This window comes from Erpetoichthys calabaricus, chromosome 7, assembly GCF_900747795.2.
Source record: "Erpetoichthys calabaricus chromosome 7, fErpCal1.3, whole genome shotgun sequence".
Classification (NCBI taxonomy): domain Eukaryota; kingdom Metazoa; phylum Chordata; class Cladistia; order Polypteriformes; family Polypteridae; genus Erpetoichthys; species Erpetoichthys calabaricus.
The window spans coordinates 70,499,808-70,519,201 of NC_041400.2; the positions used below are offsets into that span (position 1 = coordinate 70,499,808).

Below are 19,394 nucleotides of genomic sequence, written 5' to 3' on the forward strand. Positions count from 1 at the left end.
TCACAATGCAGGTAATGTGCATCATTCAGGACCCTGTGAGCAACCTCTCGTTTGGCACAAAGTCAAACCAGCTGTATGCAAGGATTCTCCAAAGAGACACAATACCAAAGGATTCCAGTATTCATCTCAGGGCACTGGATAGTATACATGTCTCTCAATCATATAGCAAAACAGGAAGCATCAGGACTCTAAAGATTTGTCCTTTTGCAAAGATTTTGGGAGTGCCACACACTGCTTTCCAGCAACCTAATGAATCCCCATGCTCTTCCAATCCATCTACCTACTGACTTCATAGGAAGAGTTACCAGAAAAATAAATGTTGCTGCCAAGGCAAGAAAACTCTTTGACACGTTTGACAATCTCTCTGCAGATAGGCATACAGCTGTTGGCTGTGCCCAAGATGTCATTAAAGGCCAAGATCTTGGTTGTTATCTAGGACACTCGGACTCCTCACTCAGTCTCTCAAGAGCCACGATCAGAGTCTCCATTGATTCTGTGAAAATCACAGCATTGTCGGCAAAGTCAAGATCAGTGAATCTTTCTTCACCAAAAGATGCCCCACAGCTGTAGGACCCCACAACCCTGCCCAACACCCAGTCCATGCAAGCATTGATTAAGGCAGGAGCAAGAACACACGTGTGACGAACTACAGAATCTGCACAGCACTCACCGTCCCATTGTACAGGCTTCCCTGTATCCTTCGGGGGGGATCCAGTGAAGTCTCAGGACATCCCACAGGGCAGATCGATCAGCCGAGTCAAACACTTTACAAAAATCAACAAAGAATGCAATGAAACTCTGACAATACTGGCAATTAATGAGAACCCTCAGTGCCAGGATGTGATCGATGGTAGACTTCTTAGGCATAAAACCAGACTGATCCAGTGACTGGTAGGTGAGCAAGTGATCACAGATCCTATTGAGGATGACCCTAGTCTTACCTGGCACCGACAGCAGTGTTATTCCCCTGTAATTACAGCAATCCAGGGAATTGCCGTTCCCTTTCCAGATAGGGACAAGTCCTGTTTTCCAGTCAGTTGGGATGATGCCAATCTCCCAAATGGAAGCAAAGATTGCTTGCAATGCTGTAAGATAGCCTTTCCACCAGCCTAAAGACGTTCACCCCGGATACCACAGATCCCTGCAGCCTTTACTACCCTCAGCTGGTTTACCACCTGTGCAATCTCAATGAGATTGGGTGGTTCATAGCTATTTAGAGGTTCAGCCTCAAAAAGCACGGACCCAGAGACAGCCAACGTCCTAGCCAGAGGATCAGCTTTAAACAGCTGCTCAAAGAAGCCAGGCCACTAGGTCACAACCGCAGTGTTATCCACAAGGACCATTCCATCTCCCTCTGTGACTGCAACTCTCTGAGGAATAGATTTGGATGTACGTAATGCTTTGATTCCTCTGTAAGCAGGACATTGGTCACAAGACCATAAATGGTGTTTCACTTGCTCGCAGCCATCCTTCTTCCAGCCAGCCTTTCCCAGTTTAAAAAAAGTTTCTCAAATCCTAGCTGCTGCTCTAGAGATGTTAACTGACTTTTGGAATCAAAAGATTTTTGTAGAATAACAATTCTAAGTTAAATTCACTATTCTTCTAACTTGCTAAATTTAGAAATACCCTCCAGGAGGAGGGGTCACTTTTTCAGAGGAAAATTTGTTTATTTTGCAAGCCTTGCAAAAGTATCACCAAAAATTAGTGTTTTTAATTAGGTCCTCCATTATTTAGTACTACAATCCACAACAGTAGTTGACCAAATTTAGTAATTAATTAATTTTAATAATTGTGAAAATCTGACGGGGCAAAAACATTTTTGCCGTACTTCTTGAGAGTATACATTTATAAGTTCTCTTTAAAATTTACATTGGCAAGACAAAATATTTGTCTACACATGTCACTCTAAAAAAAATGTTAACCAGTAATCAACTGCGCATGTTCTAATGGGACTGACAATGAAGTAATGTTAATGCTCAAGTAGGCATTCAGATTTTAATTTATTCTGAAAAGGGCAGCATAACATTATCGCTGGACTAATAAAGTTAATTTATATGTAAACGTTTTTGTCTGTCACAAGACAGGAAACCTAATCTTTTCCTTGTAGACTGCGATAACTGTTGGAGGTTCCAGATAGGAATTTAGGATTGTACTAAGCCTTCCTCCAGAGAAGGACTTGTATTTCCTTGATTCTTTATCATCTCCTTATTTAAAAACATTTTTCAAGTGTGACCCACAGGGCTCTATGTAATATAAAAGGTCTAGATCTCACAGATGAAATCTGGTCTATCTGACTCAGCTTGTCAGTCTTAACATTCATCAGTAGAACCAGGGAAGGAAATGGATTAATGGTTGCAATAAACATTTGAAACTGAATTTTTATCAGTATGATTTTCATGACAATGAAAGTTAAGCATAGCTTAAACTATTTTTTGTATCTTTTACATTGTGAAGAAAAAGCAGAAAAGCATTTAAATCACACCTCAAAAACCAATATACAATTTTAGGGTTCCATATCTGTAATGAAGCATTTTTGCCAAGCCCATCAAACTCACGTAGTATTATTTATAATTTTTTCCTTGAGGAGCTGTTTGGTTTGAAGTGCTCACAATACACAGACAGCATTGCATTAAAAATCACAATGAATATTGCTTTAATCAAAAAATGGTGAATTAAACAATTCAGTGGTATTCTGTACAGTATACATTTATTCCAGAAAATACTAGAATAGTAAAATTTAAGAAACATCATTAACAAGGCCTAAAGTCAAAGTATTGTTTTTTTTCCACATTTCTACTTTTTTTGCAATTTAACCACAAAGTCCAAATCAGTTTGATATTCCATGAGATATACAGTGTATAGATTTCACATTAAAGCAGAAACTAAAATAAGGTTACTGCATGAACTTAATTACAAGTATACACTTACCATCATACACTTTTTGGATTTAAATCACTTTTTTATTTTATAAAGCACCTTTTCTTGGAAAAAGCTACATTAAATAAATAGCAGGACAATTGTGTTTGTACATTTTAAAATAAGACCTGGCAGCCAAATTCTTGTAGCTGTAAAGTAATAACAAAAATTATCATCTTGGTTGCTGTATTTATACATGGATTTCCATACAGATGTCAATTATATAAAATATTTCTTTTTTTTTTTTTTTAAATCTTTGTAAAAAAGAATGTATGCATTCACAGGTATACTTTTTGCAGCCTTAATAATAATACAGATGGTTCCAAATGTGTTAGCACTGAAAGTTCTCTTTATAACTTACCAATATGTAAATGTTTATCACATATATGTTTTAGACTTCAGTAAATCAAATTGAATGCTTTTTGGAACATTTAGCATCACACAATTTTCTAAATCAAACAAGATAATTTAGTTGTTATCTAACATCCATTGTTCAATCCACTTCATAATCTGGTCTATATTCCGCTCTAGATCTTCTGGTGTGTTGCTTGATAATTGGTGGACAATTTCTTTTTTGTAAGACTCCATAGTTTCTTCATAAATTGTCTGAAAAATCTCACACTCTATGTTATTTTGCAGCTTCTTGCCTTTGTATCCCCTAAAATTTCAAAACATCTGTATTACAATCAACTCACAACCATAAAATGAAATAAAAACAAACCTCCTACTATAAACAGAATAAATAATGCAGTGGCAGTGCCCTTGAATTTATTTCTTTTTAAAAATAAACAACTATATATTATCTATAAAAAAGAATACATATTAGGGCCGATATGCATGGCAGCATATAATATTAGACAAAGATTAAAAAAGACAACTACTTTCAATAATTCTGTATTGAAATGTATAGTAAAAAATCACACGTATTTGCATGTATATACTGTATTACATCAAGCTTTTTGTGCTGTATTCTATAGTATTCGTTTATTAGAGGTTAGTTCACATTCTGCTTTAAACATATTATATATATGAACTAGCCAACCCGCGGCGTAGCATACGCTGCATAATTATGTATTGATGGGTGAACACTTCCTGAAAGACACAGTTGTCCAAATGGGGTTGGTTTTGAGGATACGACTGTAGGTGAATGAAAAGATGGAACTCTGGAGAGGGCAACATACAATACAGCGTTTTACACGCTGCAGACAACGATTCACATCGAAGCATAGACACTGCTAAGACCATGGGATACCCCTCGCAAACTGTTTTACACGCTGCATACAGTGATTCACATCCGCGACAAATATGATTCTTCTTAGATGGTCCTGTCGCGTCCACCCTCGCTCTCGAAGCATACACACTGCCTGGTCATGTGCCCGCTTGCAAGAGCAACTAACAGAGACCCGCCCACCAACTGTAAGTCCGTGGGATACCCCTCGCAAACTGTTTTATACGGCGCATACAGTGATTCACATCCGCAACAAACAAACTGTTTTACACGCTGTATACAGCTATTCACATCCGCGACAAACATGCTTCTTCTTATGGGGTGAGTTGGAGGATACGACTGTAAGGGAACTCTGGAAAGAGCAACATACAATTGTCCGTGACTGAAAACTGGAGGACCGCCGCCGTGCCCCCACCCCCCAGAGCGAGGGACAGGGCTGGACGGCAGTCGCGCGTGGAGGGCGGAACGGGGTGTGAGGGGAAGGACGCCTAGTGAGGACGATGTATTGATGGGTGAACAGTCATCTCTTAGTCATCGTTCAGTACGCACTGCCTGCTCATGTGCCCGCCCCCAACTCCTCACCTGAATTGGTTTCGTCTGTGTACAGTCCACATGCACTTGTGAGTCACGCTAACTATTCATTTTCCAAACACCGCCTCACTCAGTCGGTTTCGCATCTGCTACAGTCCACATGCATCTCTGAGCCACGTTGACTTTTCATTGTTCTGTTTGTCCGGGCCAGGTGAGGTTTCCCGTGTTGAGTGTAATTAAGCCAAAGACTCCACACCTGGTGTTGCCCTTCCGTCAATTCCTTTAAGTTTCAGCTTTGCAACTATACTCCCCCCGGAACCCAAAGACTTTGGTTGCCTGGCGGATCATGGGAATAATGCCGCCAGATCGCCAGTCGGCATCGTTTATGGTCGGAACTACGATGGTATGTGATCATCTTCGAACCTCCGATTTTCATTCTTGATTAATGAAAACATTCTTGGCAAATGCTTTCGCGCAAATTGTTGGTGGGCGGGGCTCTGACGTGCGTGTTCCATAGTCAGCTGCTTAGTGAATTGTTGGTGGACAGGGCTCTGTGAGTTGGCGTGCGTGGCTCCGTCGTGTGTGCTGCTTCTTGCGTGCCCTGGTTGACAACCAAACTGTTTTACACACTACATACAGCGATTCACATCCGCGACAAACATGCCGGCTGCCCAGCGGGTTATGGGAATAACGCTGCTGGATCGCCAGTCGGCATCGTTTATGGTCGGAAGTACGACGGTATGTGATCGTCTTTGAACCTCCAACTTTCGTTCTTGATTAACGAAAACATTCTTGGCAAATGCTTTTGCTCTCGCTCGAATTGTTGGTGGACGGGGCTCTGTCGTGCGTGTGCCATGGAGACGAAAGCGACTTTCGTGGTGTTTGTTGCCTGGAGAGCGAGGGTGGACGCGGACCGGGGAATAAGGAGTAATGTGTAGACAAACGTTTACCGTGTTCCTGCAGGACCATCTAAGAAGAAGCATGTTTGTCGCGGATGCGAATCGCTGTATGTAGCGTGTAAAACAGTTTGCGATGGTGGATGCGGTCGTGTGTTGTAACCGAAAAGTCAACGTGGCTCAGAGGTGCATGTGGACTGTAGCAAAGACGAACGCGAATGACGCCGTGTTTTGTGAGTTGCTGCGTCCGAGTTGGTGGGCGTGGCTCTGCGAGTTGTCATCGTATCCAATGGTCTTAGAGTTGGTGGGCGTGGCTCCATCCTGCATGCTTCCATGGGTGTCTTACTAGCGCTGGCGGCGGCTTAGTGAATTATATATATAGATGTGTACAACCTTCTGGGCTTCTCATGGGAAATTAATTACAAGTATTTGCATGTATGAGGTTATTTTGCATTCCATTTATTTTGCAGTCCATATACACACACTAGGGGGTTTTGCCCCCTGCTTGCTTTGCTCACCAACCCCAGTGCCTGTAGTACGTGCTAGCCTCTTTGCGGTTCCTTTTAAAATACTGACAAATACAAAAATGTAAACCGATACAAATCAGACAAAGGAGAGGGGATCATTCAGTCCATCAAGCTTGCTTGTTTAGCTAATAGCTAAGCTATCCCAGTATCTCATTCAGATACTTCTTAAAGGTTGTTTGTTTCAGATTCCCTCAATTCTTTCAGTAAAGAGTTGACTTCAGTCCTAAATGCGCTTCCCCAGACATAAAAAAGTGCTTTTGCATTTTTATGAAAAGCACATGTTTAAACAAAATAAAATCAGTAGTAATGCAGTATTGGCAGACACTACTACAATAAACCTGATAAAGGTATGTACTGCAGTTACTAAATAGCAATAGTTTAAACACAGAGACGTGAGGCACACCTCCAGTCAGTAGGAATGTGGATGCATTATATATAAATATATATATATATATATATATATATATATATATATATATATATATATATAATATATATATATATATATGTATATATATATATATATATATATATATATATATATATATATATATATATGTATATATATGTATATATATATATATATATATATGTATATATATGTATATATATATATATATATGTATATATATGTATATATATATATATGTATATATATGTATATATATATATATATGTATATATATATATATATGTATATATATATATATGTATATATATATATATATGTATATATATATATATGTATATATATATATATGTATATATATATATATATATATATATATGTATATATATATATATATATATATGTATATATATATGTATATATATATATATATATATATATATATATATATATATATATATATATATATATATATATATATATATATATATATATATATATATATATATATATATATATATATATATATATATATATATATATATGTATATATATATATATATATATATAGTATATACAGGTCAAATTCCGTTATAATGAACTCCCAGGGGCCTAAAAAATATTTCGTTATAATGAAAATTTTGTTGTAATGATATTCTTTATTTGTTACTATAGTGCTTTGTTTAACTTGCGCCCAGGCGTTTGCAATCATTTCAATAGCTTCTTTTGTGTTCATTTTAATCTCCTCCTGTCTACAAGAATTTTTCTCAGCATTTCCTTGTAATAATACACTTTCCCGAAATGCGATTGCAGCGTCTGTGGAAGATTGTTTGTCCTTTTGCCAGGGCAGGGCAAAAACAGGCTCATAGTGCTGCAGTGAAGTGATACAGAAGCAAATCATAAAAGATCAGGGTCGCGCTATAAGTCCCTGTCTTGCACCCCAAAACACAAGGCTGAATTTCAGTACTTTAGGAAAACCAACTTTATTCAGCTTGAAACAGGAACAGCACACTTATTTATTGTAGCGTGATCTGCCACTCTGCTATACACAGACACAGCAGTCAGGTTGCATCACCCATCGATATCTTTTCTGTTTGCTTTTGCAGAGAGATGCAGAATATCTTTGAAATAGCATAAACAGTCTTCCATAGAGGCGGAGATTGGACTTCGCGACTCTCTTTGGCGTGTCGTCCAGTTAGGGGAGGTCCCAAGAGAGTTTACAAACCTCACATTTACCTTGAATGAATGCCGCATTAATAGGAATGTTTCTTGAACGAGCATCTCTGAACCACATAAAAATTGCTTTTTCGACGTCTTCAAATGCAGCAGTTCACATACGTTTGCAACCTGAGATTTTTTTTCTTTTTTTGCTTGGTCTTTCAAGAAAGTTGACAGTGAAAAGAGACACACACACACACACATATATATTGTGCAAGTTCTCCCACTTAAAAAGATGAGAGAGGCCTGTAATTTTCATCATAGGTATACCTCAACTATGAGAGACAAAATGAGAAAAAAAAATCCAGAAAATCACATTGTCTGATTTTTGAAGAATTTATTTGCAAATTATGGTGGAAAAAAAGTATTTGGTCAATAACAAAAGTTCATCTCAATACTTTGTTATATATCCTTTGTTGGCAATGACAGAGGTCAACTGTTTTCTGTAAGTCTTCACAAGGTTTTCACACACTGTTGCTGGTATTTTGGCCCATTCCTCCATGCAGATCTCCTCTAGAGCAGTGATGTTTTGGGGCTGTTGCTGGGCAACACGGACTTTCAACTCCCTCCAAAGATTTACTATGGGGTTGAGATCTGGAGACTGGCTAGGCCAGGGGTAGGCAACGTCGATCCTGGTGAGCCGCAGTATGTGCAGGTTTTTGTTCCAACCCAGTTCCTTAACGAGAACTCAATTATTGCTGATGAAGCACATATTGCTTAAGTGACATTTTGATGCTTCATTTTAGTAGTCTCGCTTGTTAAGGTTCACCAACCTTAATTGCTTATTTCAATCTTAAACTGCTGCATTCAGTGTTTTAATTGCTCATTAGCAATAAGATGTAAAAGACAAAGCAGCCAGCAGTTCTCCAGCTAGCTTTTTTCCAATTACATCTGTGTGTGTTCATCATGCACTGTTTGATTTAATAAAACACTTAATAGAAAAATGTGACAGACTGAAAATGATCTGTTTTAGGCTTCATATCATTTGGATGATATCTTTGGAAAGGAAAAAAATCTACGATATAAGAGCCTTACATTGCACAGACTAACAAGCCATAAAATTAAATAAGGTCTGAGATTGGCAATGATTGGTTTCTAATTAAGCAATTGGGTTGGAATGAAAACCTGTAGCCACTGCGGCTCACCAGGACCGACGTTGCCTACCCCTGGGCTAGGCCACTCCAGGACCTTGAAATGCATCTTATGAAGTCACTCCTTCGTTACCCGGGCGGTGTGTTTGGGATCATTGTCATGCTGAAAGACTCAGCCACGTTTCATCTTCAATGCCCTTGCTGATGGAAGGAGGTTTTCACTCAAAATCTGACGATACATGTCCCCATTCATTCTTTCCTTTACACGGATCAGTCGTCCTGGTCCCTTTGCAGAAAAACAGCCCCAAAGCATGATGTTTCCACCCCCATGCTTTATAGTAGGTATGGTGTTCTTTGGATGCAACTCAGCATTCTTTCTCCTCCAAACACGACGAGTAGAGTTTTTTCATCTGACCATATGACATTCTCCCAATCCTCTTCTGGATCATCCAAATGCTCTCTAGCAAACTTCAGACGGGCCTGCACATGTACTGGCTTAAGCAGGGGGACACGTCTGGCACTGCAGGATTTGAGTCCCTGGCAGCGTAGTGTGTTACTGATGGTAGCCTTTGTTACTTTGGTTCCAGCTCTCTGCAGGTCATTCACTAGGTTCCCCCGTGTGGTTCTGGGATTTCTGCTCACCATTCTTGTGATCATTTTGACCCCACAAGGTGAGATCTTGCGTGGAGCCCCAGATTGAGGGAGATTATCAGTGGTCTTGTATGTCTTCCATTTTCTAATAATTGCTCCCACAGTTGATTTCTTCACACCAAGCTGCTTAGCTATTGCAGATTCAGTCTTCCCAGCCTGGTGCAGGTCTACAATTTTGTTTCTGGTGTCCTTTGACAGCTCTTTGGTCTTGGCCATAGTGGAGTTTGTAGTGTGACTGTTTGAGGTTGTGGACAGGTGTCTTTTATATTGATAACGAGTTCAAACAGGTGCCATTAATACAGGTAGCGAGTGGAGGACAGAGAAGCCTCTTACAGAAGAAGTTACAGGTCTGTGAGAGCCAGAAATCTTGCTTGTTTGTAGGTGACCAAATACTTATTTTCCACCATAATTTGCAAATAAATTCTTTAAAAATCAAACAATGTGATATTCTGGATTTTTTTTCTCATTTTGTCTCTCATAGTTGAGGTATACCTATGATGACAATTACAAGCCTCTCTCATCTTTTTAAGTGGGAGAACTTGCGCAATTGGTGGCTGACTAAATACTTTTTTGCCCCACTGTATATACACATACATACATACATACATACATTATATACAGTAATTCCTCGCTATATCGTGCTTCGACTTTCGCGGCTTCACTCTATCGCGGATTTTATATGTAAGCATATTTAAATATATATCGCGGATTTTTGCTGGTTCGCGGATTTCTGCGGACAACGGGTCTTTTAATTTCTGGTACATGCTTCCTCAGTTGGTTTGCCCAGTTGATTTCATACAAGGGACGCTATTGGCAGATGACTGAGAAGCTACCCAACCAGAGCGCGTATTACGTATTAAATAAAACTCCTCAAATATATTGTGAGCACGGGAGCTGTTCGCACCCCTAGAGGATACGGACGTCTAAAAATGCTGAAAGATTATCTTCACATTGCTCCCTTCCGTGTATCTGCTTTGTCAAGCGAAATGCTTCCCGCATGGTGCTTCGCATACTTAAAAGCTCAAACGGCACGTATTGATTTTTGATTGTTTGTTTTTCTCTCTCTCTCTCACTCTCTCTGACATTCTCTGCTCCTGACAGAGGGGGTGTGAGCAGAGGGGCTGTTCGCACACTGGCCTAGAGGATACGGACGCTCCTCTAAAAAATGCTGAAAGACTACCTTAACAATTACTTCCTGTCTCTCTACAACCTCCTGTGTTTCTGTGCAAATCTGTGACCCAAGCATGACAATATAAAAATAACCATATAAACATATGGTTTCTACTTCGCAGATTTTCACCTTTTGCGGGGGGTTCTGGAATGCAACCCCCGCGATCGAGGAGGGATTACTGTACATACATAAATACATACATACATATATATTGTGGTGCCCGGCCGGGACGCCCAGGAGGAGTGGCTTGTGCCTCCTCCAGGACACAAGGGGGCGTCCTCCCTGGTTGTATTGGGGGCTCTACCCTGTAGGGGCCCGTGGCCACTGCCAGGGGGTGCCCTGATGCCTTGGGGAACCTGGACCCCAGTGCTTCCGCCACACCAGGAAGTGCTGGGGGGAAGAGAAGAGGGGACACCCGGAGTGCTTCCGGGTACACAGCCGACACTTCTGCCACACTGGGGAGTGTCTGTGGAAGATTGCCGGGGAGCACCTGGAACACATCTGGGTGTGTATAAAAGGGGCCGCCTCCCTCCAGACAAGGACAAGAGTCGGGAGGAAGTAGGATGACGTCAGGAGGAGGACAAAGAGACGGCCTGAAGAAGGCATTGTGTTGTGGCCAGGACTTTGGGGCTTGTGAGCACAGTATGGACAATGTAAATAATACTGTAAATAAACGTGTGTTGGGTGACATGAACGTGTCTGCCTGTCTGTGTCCAAGCCAGTCTCCACAATATATATACATACACATACATACATATATATATATATATATTATATATATATATATATATACACACACATATATACATACATAGTCAAATTAAAACGTTTGGGAACCCCTCTCAGCCTGCATAATAATTTACTCTACTTTCAACAAAAAAGAAAGATAACAGTGGTATGTCTTTCATTTCCTAGGAACATCTGAGTACTGGGGTGTTTTTCGAACAAAGATTTTTAGTGAAGCAGTATTTAGTTGTATAAAATTAAATCAAATGTGAAAAACTGGCTGTGCAAAAATTTGGGTAACCTTGTAATTTTGCTGATTTGAATGCATGTAACTGCTCAATACTGATTACTTGCAACGCCAAATTGATTGGATTAGCTCATTAAACCTTGAACTTCATAGACAGGTATGTCCAATCATGAGAAAAGGTATTTAAGGTGGTCAATTGCAAGTTGTGCTTCCCTTTGACACTCCTCTGAAGAGCGACAGCATGGGATCCTCAAAGTAACTCTCAAAATATCTGAAAACAAAGATTGTTCAGTCTCATGGTTTAGGGCAAGGCTACAAAAAGCTATCTCAGAGGTTTAAACTGTCAGTTTCAACTGTAAGGACTATAATCAGGAAATGGAAGGCCACAGGCACAGTTGCTGTTAAACCCAGGTCTGGCAGGCCAAGAAAAATACAGAAGCGGCATATGCGCAAGATTGTGAGAATGGTGACAGACAACCCACAGATCATCTCCAAAGACCTGCAAGAACATCTTGCTGCAGATGGTGTATCTGTACCTCGTTCTACAATTCAACGCAATTAGCACAAAGAACATCTGTATGGCAAGCCCTTTCTGCATTCACACCACAAACAGAGTCGCTTGTTGTATGCAAATGCTCATTTAGACAAGCCAGATTCATTTTGGAATAAAGTGCTTTGGACTGATGAGACAAAAATTGAGTCACCTACTGTCAAATATGGTGGAGGTTCCATCATGCTGTGGGGCTAGTTTCAGGGACTGGGGCCCTTGTTAAAGTCGAGGGTCGGATGAATTCAACCCAATATCAACAAATTCTTCAGGATAATGTTCAAGCATCGGTCACAAAGTTGAAGTTACGCAGGAGTTGGATATTCCAACAAGACAATGACCCAAAACACAGTTTGAAATCTACAAAGGCATTCATGCAGAGGGAGAAGTACAATGTTCTGGAATGGCCGTCACAGTCTTCTGACTTGAATATCATCAAAAATCTATGGGATGATTTGAAGCAGGCTCTCCATGCTCGGCGGCCATCAAATTTAACTGAACTGGAAAGATTTTGTATGGAAGAATGGTCAAAAATACCTCCATCCAGAATCCAGACACTCATCAAAGGCTATAGGAGGCGTCTAGAGACTGTTATATTTGCAAAAGGAGGCTCAACTAAGTATTGATGTAATATCTCTGTTGGGGTGCCCTAATTTATGCACCTGTTTAATTTTGTTATGATACATATTGCATATTTTCTGTTCATCCAATAAACTGAATGTCACTGCTGAAAATCTACTGTTTTCATAAGGCATGTCATATATTAAAAGGAAGTTGCTACTTTGAAAGCTTAGCCAATGATAAACAAAAATCCAAAGAATTAAGAGGGGTTCCCAAACTTTTTCATATGACTATATTACACACATATATATATATTATATATATATATATATATGTATATATATATTAGGTGGGTGGGGGGGGGTATTGGTCATAACGTTTTATTTATTATGAATATTTTCTTCTTAAGTTTGCATATGCTGAGTTTATGTCCAAATGTCTGTTAATGGCGTTTTTGTCTGATAGCCAAGATTCAGCCACTTCTCTGGCACTTTTAGTACTGGCCTTACATTTAACTGGGACAATGTACAATTAAGATTTATGTCCTGTTGATTTTGTATATGTATAGATCTGTGATCGTGAGTCCTTCCTTCTAACTGCAGTATGATGTTCCTGTATACATCTTTTTGATGTTTGTCCTATGTATACCACTGGGCAAGAACTGCATGGAATGCTATAAACTGCGTTTTGTGTTTCAGCTGTCAATTTCTTGTTTTTAGCGTTGAAAAGGACAATGGGCAGATTAGCACACAGGCCTGCAAACATTCTGATGCCTGATTTAAAAGGATGCGTGCTGCACCTTCAGACACACTGTGCTGATAAGGAAGTGTGTACCAGGTGGGATGGGGGGTCTGGTTCGAGTCAATTGTTTGGTGAGTTTTTTGGCGTCTTCTGTGTAGGCATTGTTTAATGAATGTCTCTGAGTATCTGTTTGAAGTGAAAAGATGGAAAAGATAGCGTATTTCGTTCATTTTTGTTTCCTTCGTATTACAATGGGTGTGGACTCTTCTGAATAAAAGTTTTAACACAGCTCCGTTTATGAGATAACGGGTGGTTGCTGGCGAACTGTAATATCTTGTCTGCATAGCATTCCTTATGGTAAACACTAGTGGTCAGGGCGGTGTCATTACTTCTTTCAATGGAGATGTCCAGGAAGTTGATGTGTCGGTTCATTTCTTTTTCCATGATGAATTGGATTGCAGGGAATGTTGTGTTTTTATGGTTGTAGAACTCGTTCAGCTGGCCATTTTTTAATATGATGAATGTGTCGTCTACGTAGCATATCCAAATTTTGGGTGTCAACTGGGATTGAGTCGCATTTTCGAATCGCTGCATTACCAGTTCCACTAGGAGTCCTGATAACGGTGATCCCATTGGCATGCCTTCTTTTTGAATGTAGTATTTGCCATTGAAATGAAAGTGAGTTTTTTGGCAAAGTGATATTAGGTGCATTATGTCTTCAGTGGACCACTTAGTTCGTGTCTCTATGGTGTGGTCACTATTCAGTCTCATTAATAGTGTTTCTCTGGCCAGATGAATCGGAATCATGGTATATAGCGACACGACATGCAACGAGACCATGACCTCGTCCTCGGCGATGGATATATCTTTCAAGCATTGCAATGTCAACTCGGCACTGTTCACTGAATATTCCGATTCACAAGTTACAGTAAATGTTTGAGCACCTGGAAAAGTCTTGACAAGTTGTAAGTTGGTCCACCTATTAGGCTGACTACTCGTCTGAATTTCAGTGGTGTTTTATGTATTTTTGGGAATCTGTAGAATTCGGGCAGTTAGCGTCGCTGGATTTCATTTTGTAATAATTCTGTGCATCTAGACAGTTGTTATTTTGGAGCTTGGTCAGAGTGGTGTTTATTCTGTTAAGCGTGGTTTTAGTTGTGTCATTATTCAGCTGTTGATAAGTGTCAGAAAGAATTTCTTCCATTGCTGTGGTGTATTGTTCCTTGTCTAATAAGACAGTTGCGCCTCCTTTGTCGGCTAGTGTGATAATGATACTATTATCATTCCGTAGTGATTGTAGAGCTTTCTGTTCTTTTGTCGAAATTTGTGTGGTCTGTTGTCTTGTGTTCAACTGGCTGGCAATGTTGCACCTTATTTCTTGTGCGTTTTCCGTTGGTATTTTCTCAGTTAATAAGATGTGCTCCAGGGAACCTAAGAAGTTCATGTCAGATGCGTCTTTGTGATTGAATTTCATTCCTCTGGCGAGAATATTGTGTTCTGTGGTGGAGTGCTGTCTTTTGGATAAATTGTATACTCCGGATTGAGGTTTGTTAGTATGTTTATTTCCAGTGAGTTTATTCCATTTTTTGTTGAGTGTATCTCGTTTAGAAATATGGTTTTTGGAAGCTGTGTCCTGGATCCTTTTGGTCCATTTCTCTGTAATCGTCTGTCCGCATGTTGTGAGGAGTTTAGAACGTTGCTTTATAGTTTCGAATATGTAACAGTTTCGGATTTGTAATAGTTTCATTGGCGGTGTGTTTCTGTGATAAGTTCGTATAAAACTCGTTTTGTGAATTGTTGCATGATGATTGACATCTTCGGAGTGTTCGTCGGTGGTTTGAATCATAAGCATTTCGGAGTTAAATCGTGCCTGATACAAATGCCATTAAAAGACATATGGACATCAACCCAGCATATGCAAACTTAAGAAGAACATATTCATAATAAATAAAACGTTACGACCAACACATTAGTGAATCTTCATTGTTTGTTAATTTATTTTATAAATTTGTGTTTTTTTTTAATTATACTTTTCTCAAACAATTAAAAGTGTTTTTTTTTTAATTTTTTAATTTTCCTTCCGGGCAACACCGGGTACTTATGTTTGAGGTTTGACAGAGAAAGTTTTACCTCTCAAACTATCCTTCTCATTGTGTGTGGAGCCACAACAGGTGTATCCTCTCTTCCAGGCAAGTTCATCACAGCTCCTGTTATTTGAAACTTCTTAATTAATTAGTGCTTTAATAATGGAAATGAAGATCTTTATGCATGCAGTTTTTTTTTTTTTGCCACTACCCAATGTTCATTAATCTTTCATTTCACCTGGGTACTCACTAGTCCTACCAAAGTTCATGGTTGATTAAATAGGTTTGGACAGTGTGCTACCTCACATTTATACCACAGTGAAATAGGAAGTCCACCACCTCAGAGTTACACTGAACAAGTTATTTATATAATTTTAGGATATTGAAAGTCACCTAGTGAGCCTAGAATTACACAGGGTTAAGAAAAAGTACACTGCTGGTGGTGAGGTACTGAACCTGCAATTGTGTGATTTAGATTCCAAAGTCTTACTATATCACTAGTCAAAACTATTTCTTTCATGCTCACCTGCTTTCTAATCTGTCATAAAGAAGTGAATTATCAGTGCGAAGAACAAATACAATATGAAACCATCTCTCTGGGAAGAAATCACTGCTATGGTAATCAATGATCATCCCTCCGTCAATCATTTTGTCTTCCAATTCATCAATTACCTGAAAAATAATAAGTAACAATGAGATAAAAAGAGCCATTAATAATTAAACTTTACTTATCAAAACAAAAAGTTATTAAATTACATTATTGCAGAGCAAACAACTTCAGGTCTAGAAATAATGATTAACTCACACTTTTATAATATAAAGTGATTTTAGTTTACTGTACAGTACTACTCTGTGTTATCTACTTGTTTTCAAGAAAACTATGACCTTCTTAATATTGGCATATGAAAGTCTGTAACTACTGTACATGATAACATTTACAATGTTCAAACAGTGATAAAACAGACAGAAAAAGGAGACAGGGCAGTACAATAAGCACAAAGATCACTACCTAAACAGCATTACACTGTATATTTTCCTTAGCAATAATAGCTGTTCAAAGCTTCAGTGAGAATCTAAACTAGAAAAAGAAAAGTTGAGCACATCTCACCAGTTTTATTGTTGTTACATTGGTTACCTGTGTTGTTCAGATTTCACTTTAAAATACTAATAATAATTTATAAAGCCTTAAATAATCTTGCTCTGTCCTATGTTTTGGAATGCCCATCCTCTAATACTCCGAGTCATAACCTTAGATCTTCAAATGGAGGTCTGCTTATAATTCTAAGAGCCAAGCTTAAAAAAAGCTGTGAGGTGGCCTTTTGCTGTTATGCATCTAAAATATACAATACTTTTAACTATAGAAGGCTAATACTGTTGAACATTAAAAAAAAACAAAACAAAAAACTGCTAAAAACACATTGTTTTAATACGGCTTTATGATAGGTAGAATGCCCTGTGGGGGCTGGGTGGGCTTTTGGCCTTGAAACCCATGCAGGTTTTGTTTTTTTCTCCAGCCTAACTTGAGTATTTTTTTTGTTTTTTTCTATCCTCGCGGACATTTGACCATACCTTGTTTTGTTGTTATTTACTCTTTAATATTATTGCCTTATCTTGATTGATTTTCTTTTCTTATAACTTTTCTTTGTCATCTTGTAAAGCACATATACAAATAAATGTTGTTGCTTTTGCAACAATACTTTTTAAATTAAGTATGACAACAAGTTATGTTGTTAGGTATCTGAAATTTGCCTTTGTAAGATTATGTTTTTTACATCTAGGAAACACGTAACAACAACCAAAAAATAACATTAAATGAAAAATGGTCTGTGCCTTACCAAAACACTTTATTGTTTCATCATCATAGCATTTCACATAGGTGATTGGACATTTGCTGTTCCCTGCTGAATCATCCAGAGTTAGAATTTTTCTGCTAACTTTGATTGAACTGCATTGAAACATAACCCATGAATATACAGTGCCCTACATTATTATTATCACCCCTTGTAAAAGTTAGTAAGAAAGGTTAGGAAAAAAAAATCACTGTTTGCTGAAGAAATGTCATCTTGCACTGAAAAAATGAGAAACATCTGATTTTTAATTGAAACAAGTTCATTCAAAGAGAAACAAAGCCCTCATCAATAAATAAATATTTTTAACAAAAAAACACGTGCCACAATTGTTGGCACCCTTGGAAATTAATGTGAAACAACGTAACTGAAGCATGTTTCCCATTTAAATTGGACATTGTTAAGTAGATTGGAGTGCATAGGAACTTTCTAGCCGAAATCAAAGACTTCCTGATTAACTGGGATACACATGTGAGGAGACACAGAACCAAATTTCCTTAGCCAACCAACATCATCCCAAAGAAAAGGGAATACTTAATCCAAATGAGGGAGAAGTGTGTTGCCCTTCATAACTCAGGGAATGGTTATAAAAAAAATAGCTACTCGCCTGAAAATGCCCATTTCTACATTTAGTGCAATAACAAAAAAGTGGTCATCAAGTGGAAATGTGACAAACTTGCCTGGAAGAGGACCCAAGTTTATTTTACCCCCACGTACAGTGAGAAGGATGGTAAGAGAGGCAATAATATCTCCAAGGATCACTGTTGGGGAATTGCAAGAAAAAGTAAAATCATGGGATTATCAAGTCTCCAGAACCACCATCAGACGGCACAAACAGATTATTTGGAACGTATGCCAGAAAGAACCCTTTTCTTTCAGTTATCCACAGACATAAGTGCCTGGAGTTTGTAAAACGTTACTACAACTTTGACTGGAACCGTGTTCTATGGTCTGATGAAACAAAAATTGAACTGTTGGACTATAAACATGCAATTTGGGTTCGGTATAAAAAGAAGGTTGGCTGTAATGAAAAGAACCTTGTCTCAACTGTGAAATATGGTAGAGGTTCTGTGATGTTGTGGGGCTGTTTTTCCTCCAAAGGCCCTGGAAACATTGTTAGGGTACATGGCATCATGGATTCCATGAAATATCAGGAAATTTTAAATCTAAATCTGGCTGCCTCCACCAGGAAACTAAACTGGGTCATCATTGGATCTTCTAGCAGATAATGATCCAAAACACATCCTGCAATGGTTAAACTGACCACAAAATCAAACTGAACACATTGCCCCCACGTTTTTAGTATATTAGACTGAATCACACGCACACACCTATCATTAAACAGTGTCACATCTTTGTGTGCACCTGTGGATCTCCTGTGCTTTCTCCTGTGTGGATTTGACCTGTGGAATTAGCTACTCTAAAGCCTGACTATCCGTCTGCAACAAAAGTATGACAGCATGAAACAGAATTTCTGAATCTGAACACAGTGGTCTCAGAAACTGACTGCTTGTTCTAAGCGAGCACTTTAATACCCTTCTTTCTCCTTTTCTGACTGTTTTAGTAGAGTGTTCGAACATTTTATATGTAGTTCCAATCTTAAGCAGGTCACAGTTTTACTGAAAACAAATTGATAATACAGAAGAACTATACAGTAAACTAAAATTTGTCACTTTATATTATAAAAGTAAAGAGGACCTGGATAACTGTCCCTGTTGTTATGAATTAATCATTATTCCCAGGTGTTTAATCTCTCATACAGCTGTCAATTAAAAACAGAACACCTAGGGTGCTCAAAGTTATTGTAATGAAATCTAAAATACCATTAGTGCCAAAATGAAATAAATAAAATGGCAATCTATATATATATAAAATCCCTTTGTGCGTCCAGGTGTCCGTGTGTGGGTGTCTTCTGGTGAAGTGCGCATGCGCGGGGCACAGTGCTATGCGCGATATTACTGTCAGAGAAAGTTATAGGCGTTTTACGGAAATACAAACCAGTA

At 38.7% G+C, this 19,394-nt stretch overlaps 1 protein-coding gene across 2 annotated transcripts in view; it reads right to left on the reverse strand.

Moving 5' to 3' along the window:
- Positions 1-2,629: 2,629 nt before the first annotated feature.
- The window catches only part of ak6 (adenylate kinase 6), a 76,510-nt gene continuing 59,745 nt past the window's right edge, over positions 2,630-19,394 (reverse strand). The window contains exons 4-5 of one of the 2 annotated variants that reach the window (XM_051930161.1): positions 16,071-16,216; positions 2,630-3,574 (exon numbers count right to left, since the gene is read on the reverse strand). In XM_051930161.1, coding sequence (XP_051786121.1) covers positions 3,385-3,574; positions 16,071-16,216 — 336 coding nt within the window. In that variant the 3' untranslated portion in view covers positions 2,630-3,384. Of the gene's footprint in view, positions 3,575-15,534; positions 15,668-16,070; positions 16,217-19,394 lie in introns of those variants that run through there. The other variant, XM_051930162.1, reaches the window with a different exon arrangement.